At 55.0% G+C, this 8,367-nt stretch overlaps 1 protein-coding gene across 4 annotated transcripts; it reads right to left on the bottom strand.

Annotated features, from left to right (window-relative positions):
• Window positions 1-354: 354 nt before the first annotated feature.
• Acy3 (aminoacylase 3) lies at window positions 355-6,105 on the bottom strand. Of its 4 annotated transcripts, XM_038311128.1 has the most exons (8): window positions 4,560-6,105; window positions 3,076-3,587; window positions 2,344-2,539; window positions 1,976-2,069; window positions 1,669-1,776; window positions 1,461-1,570; window positions 1,222-1,349; window positions 589-725 (listed from the first exon to the last, which is right to left on the bottom strand). In XM_038311128.1, the coding sequence occupies exons 2-7, from the start codon at window positions 3,309-3,311 to the stop codon at window positions 1,230-1,232; spliced, it is 864 nt and encodes a 287-aa protein (XP_038167056.1). In that variant the 5' UTR covers window positions 3,312-3,587; window positions 4,560-6,105; the 3' UTR covers window positions 589-725; window positions 1,222-1,229. The 4 variants fall into 4 exon arrangements, with proteins under 4 accessions (XP_038167044.1, XP_038167036.1, XP_038167050.1 ...); XM_038311116.1 differs by lacking the exon at window positions 1,222-1,349 and having other exon boundaries at window positions 355-725; window positions 3,076-3,617; window positions 4,560-5,740; XM_038311108.1 differs by lacking the exon at window positions 1,222-1,349 and having other exon boundaries at window positions 355-725; window positions 4,560-5,740.
• Between the last annotated feature and the right edge of the window lie 2,262 nt (window positions 6,106-8,367).

Below are 8,367 nucleotides of genomic sequence, written 5' to 3'. Positions count from 1 at the left end.
AAAAGAACACTTGTGGGCCCAGGACCCTTGGTAACACGTAAGTATGCTAAGAACCCTTGGGTAGGTACAGCTGTGCATGCTTACATGGGCACATGTTGTAGGGGCTGGGGATCCCTCCTGGGCTCTTGACCATTCTCCACATATAGGATCTCTCCCTGTTTCCAGGATGTGGGCACAGATATGGCTGTCACTGGTCCCAGGTCCAAGGTTACACTTACTGGCCCTTCTCCCAGTTTCCCCTTCAGTGTGCTGTGCCCATACGTGCAGGTCCTTGCATGGTCCTGTGGGCACCCCTCCGCTCCTCCACCCACCTCCCCAGTCAAAGAGAGGCCATGCTGGGCAGAGAACAAGAACCATGGTTTCCAGGTACATTTTATTTTATATCATGGGATTGGTAGTCTGGCAAGGGACATGGTGCCCAGAGTAGGACAGAGGACCCTGGGCTTGGAAATGTTCCTTAGGACAATTGCTCAGATATGGAGACTAAGACCAGGGAGGTATGACTCGGGTTAGGGAGCCAGGGTGGAGCTGGAGGTCAGTTCTGGCAGGGCAGGCACAGAGACCCGGATCCTCTCAGATTTCAAGAAAGCCACGTGTTTCTCGTAGTAGGCAGCCTCATTGATGAACACAGGGTACACAGTGGAGTTCCCCTCGTACAGCACATCCTCACCACTGAACAGCTTGAAGATGGGTTCACCGGGCCTCAGTGGCTCAAAGTCATGGTCCTGGGAGAAGAGCCAAGGCCAAGGTAGCTCTGGGGCCATGATCTCTGCCCCCATCCTCCCTCCCCCAGGAGGGGGTAACTCCAGCCTTGCCAAGGAAAACTGCCTAAAAACAGGGTTAGTTCTGAGAAATATGTCATCAGGTACAAGAACATCATGGAGTATACTATGCAAATTAGGATGGCGATGACATCATCAGGAAACACCCTCTCACCAGAATTGCTTCTGTCTACAGTCTCCTCTTGGATAAAGTATAGATCATGCTTACATTTTTTAAAGTAAAATCCCTAAAGCAACTGTTATTACATATCATTAGCAAAGCTTATGGGTAGACCTGGCTTATGATGCTCTGCCAGATGTCAGATACTCTAGACTCTAAGACTGCTGCAGGAAAGGCCACAGGGCTGCACAAGACCCTGTTCAACAGCGACCCCGTGTGGACAGTCAGCTCACGGAGGGGGGGGAGTTGCTTGTGTATCCATGAAAAAAGAACATTTACACTTCCAATCAGGTGACTATGTCTGGTCCCCAATGTTCTTCAGTTAAACAGCCACCCAGGGGCCTCCTTCCACCCCAAGAGTGAAGATTTGTGCCGCTCCAAATGCCAGGTACGAGGCGGGGCTCCATCTGCAGGCTTGGACTGGATCAGCATCTGGTCCAGCTAGGATTCTAAGGTACTGGGGGCTCCATCGGACGTTCAGGGTACCACCCCCACCCTACGCTCCCTGCAGCACCAACCTGGAGCTGAGGGTGCACAGTACCAGCCAGGTCGCCGTCCACGGTGCGCGGGAAGTCCACCCTACCCAGGATCCTGTAGATGTCTATCTCAAAGGCGGGAAAGGCCTTGCCTGTGTAGAGGTTGAGTGTGACTGCCTATTTCTCCGTTTTCCAGGAGCCAGCCCTCTCCCCCACCTCAGTTTCCCTAAAAGCTACTGTGGGATCTCACCTTGGTTGAAGAGTTCAATGAAGTCCAGAGTGGAGGCCACCAGAGTTCTCATCTGTGAGAACAGGTCAGCGCGCAGCACGCCCTGAGGCTGGGGGCCCAGCTCCAGACCTAGGGACCAGGAAGGGAAAAGTCAGGCAGGTGCCCTAGGCTCAGACACCTACAGGAGGTCCAGCCCCTCTGGGTGCTGGTTCTGCCCTCCAAGCATCTGTCCTACCTCTTCCCACTCGGCCTCTCCAGGCCCTGATTCCATCTACCCTTCGGCCCCTTCCCTCTTCTCCCTGCCTATTCCTCTACCCAACCTGCTCACCGATTCCATTCTTGGACACAGATTCCACACTGTAGGTCTCCATCCCAGGTGGCTCGTACTGCAAGAGGCGGCAGGGCAGCCCCGGGTTCTGCAGCTGTAGAGTGGGGGGGGGAGGGGTCAGTCAGGATCCAGGCCTTCTTGAGAGGGGAAACTGAGGTACTGAGACTGGGAAGAGCAGTATACAGGAAGCACAGTGTCATCCACCCTGCCCACCTCTCTCCCTTGGTTGGAAGGTTCCAGAGACTCTGGAGTACCTGCAGGTGGCAGGCCTCTGGGGACAGGGGACAAGCAGAGGTGACTCTGGTTCCTTGGCCCTGTTCCCTGCCCTCCCTCTCCCTGTCCTTCCTCTCCCTTCCTCTAGGGACCACCTGTAGGTAGTGGCACAGGTGTAGGTTGAAGGAGCTGTGGGAGGCTTCAGAGATGAGGCAGACCCCAGTGTTGGCCGTGGTGTTGTGCAGGTCCAGGATAAAGTCGAAAGCCTGGTCTGTGCCCTTGGGACCCAGTAGCTGGTTCAGCTCTCGGGCTCTTGTCACCTCATATGGGTCATCAGGAGTGGCTGTGGAACTGTGGGGAAAGTAGGGCACACCGGTCCCCATCATCTCAGGCTCCTTCTCTTGGCTAGCTTCTCACCTTTGAGGGCTTGACTGAGAGGCCACCTCCTACAAGAAGCCTTCCCAGACTGCTCTTGGCCAAGTTGGATGCTTCATGTAGCAAGTGGTGCACACACACGCACACACACACACACACACACTCTTCCTCTGTGTCCCCAGGAACCTGAGGCTCACACCTCCTATTCCCCATGTGAATCTCACTCCAACTGGTAAGAGTCTGGCCTAAGGGTCAGTGACTGACCCAGCTTGCTGTCAGGACAGATTTACTGGAAGAGGTGACATTGATCTGAATCTCTCTAAACCAAAGGGTCAATGAGCAAAGGCAAGGGTGGCTTGCTAGTCACAGAGGCGGATGTGCAGGGATGCTAGCCACAGAGGCCGGGCTGCAGGGATGCTAGCTACAGAGGCAGGGATGCTAGCCACAGAGGTGGGGCTGCAGGGACGCTAGTACCCAGCTGTGGACTGGCCACCTTGGCCAAGCCTACTCACTTGAGGAAGGTGAGGGTGCAAGTGCGGTTGAGATCGCGGCCCACGTAACGGCGACAGGCAGCTGTGGCTGCTGGGTTAGCCAGCACTGGCATGGCTGAGAAGCTGGGTCTCTGCAGCTCCCCTGGAGCCTGCAGCCAGTGTTTGGCCAGGTAGACACCACACATCTCATTTCCGTGTGTGCCCCCAGTCACAGCCACTCGGCGCAGGGGCTGCCGGGACACAGGCAGGGAGCACATCCTGGTGTGGGGCAGGAGTTCACCAGACACAGAACTCCCAGGCCCTGCGGAGTCTGAGGCAGAGGGCTGCTCGTGAAGAGGTTGCTGGGCGGTAGTGTCGGCTGTCTTCCACCTGTACCCGGAAGCCAAGTTCAAGGACACTTTCAGCTAAACTTTTGTTCCACTTGGAACCTCAGTCCTGCTTCTGGAATTTTCTTGGAGGGTGTGTTGCGCTCTCCACTTTTCTCTCAGAGGAGACAGTTTTTCTTGATGTCTTTAGAAGGAAGGTCCCTTCACCTGTGGGACCAAGACAGGGCCATGTTGCTCCTGAGAAGCCACATTGCCATTGTTGCATTGTTACTAAGTCTCCATACCTTCTAAAGTTTAAGGTTAAAGGTGGCTGTGCATGCCTTTAACCTCAACACTCAGGAGGCAGAGGCAGGAGGAGCTCTGTGAGTTCAAGGCCAGCTTGGTCTACAAAGCTGGTTCCAGGTCAGGCTTCAAAGCTACACAGAGAAACCCTATCTCCAAAAACCAAATCAAACCAAACCAAAAAAAAAAAAAAAAAAAAAAAAAAAAAAAAAAAGAAGAAGAAAGAAAAGAAAGAAAGAAAGAGAAAAGAAAGTCTCCATACCTTACACCTTACAATAATTTTCTTTTTCCCTAAAGCAAATGTGTCCTGCAAACCTTGTTTTCAACCTGTGCTGAACTGGTAACCCCATAATATATGCCCAGCCCCTTGCCTTGTTGGACTCCCAAACATACCCCTTCCATGTATGCGTTCTCGTACTCATCTACCCCCAGACAGCCTTGAGTATTGAGCCCCCCATTCTTCTGCCCAGATGCTAACAGCCAATTATCTCAACAGCTCTTTCTGCCAACCTAACCCTTCCTCAAAGCCAGTGAGGGACCTCAAAAGCCAGTGAGGGGCTGGCCTCTGAAACCCTGACTTAGGGGGAGGCTGTTGTCTGGCCAGTCCGTTGTGCAGCTCTAAATGCAGCTTGCATTAATCAGGCAGCGTGGGAATGGCTTTTTCTCAGGTCTAACACATGTAAGCTGAGAAGAGGGACTCAGACAGTCAGAAGGGTGGACTGGTCCCACCCACACCATCTTCACCATAGAACTACACTCATTTTATAGATGGTGAAACCAATGCCAAATTTTCCAGGGAGAGAAGACTGTCACGCCATTAGCTGCAGCAAGCAGCTGGGCTCCAGGCCTCCTGCACCCTCCTCTGAACTGGCAGGAAGCCTCTGCCCGTCCTCTTACCTGCTGGGACGTGGCTGGGCTTCACTAGGCACAGGCCTGATGTGTCCACTCCTACTCCGCTGTATTTACAGGCTTGGAGGGCCCAGGCAGGAAGCATTTGTGCCCAGTTAGTGGAGAACTGGGGGCGGGTGGCTGGGCAGAGAGCCAGGCAGCCAAAGTTCTTAGAGCCCCACCCCCACCTCCTATAAGCTCCACCTGCCCTCACCCGCCACAGCCTACTGGGTCCAGATCCCCTGGGGCCAGTTCCTGTCCTTGCACTCTGCTCCTCCTCCGGGAACAGGGACAGTTCTATGTGCCAGGGCCTCTGAGGACTCCTGCTGAAAGCTGCACTTAACCCTTGGAAAATTAACTGCTGAGATTCCTGACCTGGAACGATGATTCCCAGTCCTCAGAGAGGATTTGGCTTTGCTGACTGGCAAGGTAGTCCAGGGCCTGGTCCCACGTGGGTGGACAGGCCTGCCTGGAGCCAGATCCACCCAGAAAGGTGCTTCCCTTGCCGCTACTTAAGGCAGACAGCAGCGGGTTGTGACTTGTTTGTAGCCGCATCAGCCTTGTACCTTGAGGGCCACCAGAAAAGAACTCCCCTTCCCTCCACCTTCCCTCTGTCCCTGCAGCTCTCCCCACTTCCTTAAGGCTGTGACCCATGGGGTTCAAATCTTACAGCTCATTGATGCTTCAAACAAAATTGCAAAATGTCTTGCCTAGTTTTTGTGGTCTTCAAGGGCGCTGTGATCAAAATGGATTTGTTTGCTCTGCTGTGGGGACAAACCCTTAGACCCAGTTTACAGATGTGGAAACTGAGGTTTAGGCAGAGTAGCTACGGGTGCACTGAGCACTGGGGACAGTTGGGCCTGGAAGGCAGGGTCTGGGCCCTTTCCGCTCCCTGCTGTCCCTGCGGGGTCCTGGGGAAGGGCAAAGGAGAAGTCCTTGTTCCCTGACACAGGGCTGTCCCTCCCACTGGGCTCAACTGTTCGGAGGTCTCTGAGGAGAGAGACAAGATGGAGGCCGTGAACCATGCCGCGTGCAGCCGATTACATCTGTCTGCCGACTGTCCGTGCCGGGGCACCTGTGTCCCAGGATGCCTTCCCTCTAAGATTGCTCCTGCCATAGGTCCAAGCTGACCAGATAGTTTGGGGCTTCTTGGTGGCAAGGGTCCTCTGTGCTAACTTTCCTCAAAGCTGACTCAGGGGGCCCGAGCCTGCCCTTTGACCCTCCCCCACCCTGTTCACCTTTGTACTCACCAGGGCCGCTGTCCTTTGGCGGGGAGCTGGAGTCGGTGAACTGTGGTCCTGAGCACTCAGGCCTCAGCTGAGGGATGGCAGAGACCTCCGTAAGGCCTCTGCAGAGGGTCACCGACCCTTCTGCCACAGTTCCTAGGCACTGTTCCCTGAGTCCTTCCCCTGTAGGGAGGGGAGGTGGTTGGAGGGGGATGAGCCTCCTTCCCAGCCACACCCCCCACCGCGTTGTGCTCCAGCCCAATGCCTTGGTGTTCAGTCTGAAGGCCACCCAGCTGAAGGGTGCTGCTGACTGCTGCAGGGACTCAGAAGTAGGAATTGTTAGGCAACTTGGCTGTTTTGGGGGGGGGGATGGGTGGCAGTGGCCTTCCTCTGCCAGGAGGCCCTGGGCTCCCAGCTATGGGGAGGGCAGCAGTGAGGAATAGATGCCTCACATCCTTGGCTTCTCTGTTTCTGTGGGTCTCTCTCTCTCTCTCTCTCTCTCTCTCTCTCTCTCTCTCTCTCTCTCACCAGACACAGTTGTGAACAGAATGTGGGGCAGGCCTGATGAGTTACCCCAAACCCCAGCAAAGAGAGGGGGCTCCCTGATAAGCTGTGTGGCCCTGGAGAGAGTCAGTGCCTGCCCTGGGTCTGGCATCCTGCTTGGGAAATGAGGGTGAGGCAGCTCTGAGCCTGAGGCAGCTGTGGAGAGTTGGGGCAAAGCAAGTGCAAGCCTGGAAAACTGGCATGGGCAAGAACACCCCCAGATGAGCAAGCACTAGAGCGATGGCCATCAGGGGATCCACATCTCTTTAGTTAGGGAAACTGAGGCCCAGGAAGGTATCAAAAAACTCCCCTGTCTTCCCCAGTTGTAAATTTTGATCCAAGAGGGCCTTGTGGCCTGGGATCCATGCCTGAGGATCAGGGACCCAGTGACTTTGGAGGCCCTGCCTGACCCTCCACTCTTCTGAGCAGGCTATGCTTCCTCCGTCACTGCTCAACTCCTCTGGCCTGCCTGTCACATCTTGGTCAGGGGCCCTCAGCCTTGTTCCCTGTGTCCTCAGAGTGACACTGGCCACCCCCTACCATCTTCTCCAGATTGCTGTGTCCTGTCAACCCTTCTCAATGACCTCCCATCTCCCTGCCAGTGACTCCCAAGGTGACATCCAAGACACAGCGTGTGTCAGCAGCCGCTCCACCATTTTCCTTCTGGGACTGAATCTTCTGGGAGTGCTTAGGCCACTCCGAGAGGGAGGCTGTTGCCTTGCAGGGCTTGTGGCATTGGCTTTGTCTTTCTTTGAAAGGGCTCTGGATGCCAGTCTTGGGGAATGAGCCAGGAAAGGACCTGGAAGGCCTTGCCAGGGTCCAAGCCAGAGACCACAAGGCCTCCACTGGGAGAAGGAGGGGAGGAAGTAGACAGAGAGGGCCTGAGAATGTGGGGAAGGGAGTGTAGGCAGCACCGCAGCTGAGAAAGGAGAAGGCCCAGCTGGGGTAAAAGGTTCATTGAATCAGAAGGTTTAATTTTCAGCTCGCTGAAGTGGAAAGCTGGAAGAGGCAGCCATGTGGGCATTGACCAGAAACCTTGTGGCCAGGCCACCATCACTATTTCTCAAGGCCAGGACCTGGGCTTGGGGATGCCCAGGTGGGGACTCTTGGCCCCTTCTCAAAGGGTACAAGGCAAGTTGGGGGGAAGGAGAGGAAGGAGGCAGCTGAGGGGTGCCTTTGTTTCCTGTCCCTCAGCCCTCCTCCACCTGCTTTATTAATTCTATTTAGGTACCAGGCAGTGCCAGCTCTGACTGGGTACTTGGGACATGGCAACCAGCCAGAGCTGGCTTCTGCCCCCTAAAGTCTGCTTTCTAGAAAACAGGGAATAGAAGGCAGGACTCTGGTGACCATGCTGGGGCGGAAGGACATGAGAAGTCTCTTTGTATTCCTCTGGGGGGCACTGAGAACCCTCTGAGGTCCACGGACACAGCCCCGGGGAAACAGCTCTGTCCTCTGTCCCTGGCACTGTGCCAGACAAGACTTTGCAGCCAAAGCTGCCACAGCTCCTGCTTTCTGTGGCTGTGATTAAAGACTCCACGAACAGAGAGCTGCCGCCGGGAAAGGCGTACAGGTCTGCACAAGTCCATCACTAAAGGGAGTCTGGACAGGAAATCATGGCTGGAACCTGAAAACAGGAACTGGAACTGAAACAGAGGCCATTGAAGAAACGCTGCTTCCTGGCTTGCTCCCCGTGACTTGCTCAGCCTGCTCTTCCTTTCATACCCCTGGACCACCTGCCTAGGAATGGCTCTACCCACAATGAGCTGGGCCCTCCCCACCATCACTCATTAAGAAAATGACACACAGACTTGCCTGCAGGCCAAGTTGATGGGGCATTTTCTTAATTGAGGTTCCCTCTTTCCAAATGACTCTAGCTTGTGTTAGGTTGTCAAAACACTAACTGGCACAGCCCACACAAGGGCAGGAGGCCCTTGCTATGACCACACACAGATATATGCCCTTACCTTAGTCCTTCCTCCCAGACCTGACCTCCCAAAGCCATTTACGCTCCAGGCCTGGGATCCTGCTGCTCTCTCTGCCAGGGCCAC

This window comes from Arvicola amphibius, chromosome 1 (assembly GCF_903992535.2).
Source record: "Arvicola amphibius chromosome 1, mArvAmp1.2, whole genome shotgun sequence".
NCBI classification, from domain to species: domain Eukaryota; kingdom Metazoa; phylum Chordata; class Mammalia; order Rodentia; family Cricetidae; genus Arvicola; species Arvicola amphibius.
This window is presented reverse-complemented; position numbering and strand designations above follow the sequence as displayed.

Bases quoted from the DNA above. Each gene is read 5' to 3' on its own strand.
- Acy3 (XM_038311116.1), bottom strand. From the start codon at position 3,311: ATGTGCTCCCTGCCTGTGTCCCGGCAGCCCCTGCGCCGAGTGGCTGTG. The intron at 2,540-3,075 runs GTGAGTAGGCTT...CTTTCCCCACAG, and splicing joins TGCACCCTCACCTTCCTCAA to TTCCACAGCCACTCCTGATG. The intron at 1,777-1,975 runs GTGAGCAGGTTG...CCTGGTCCCTAG, and splicing joins TGTGTCCAAGAATGGAATCG to GTCTGGAGCTGGGCCCCCAG.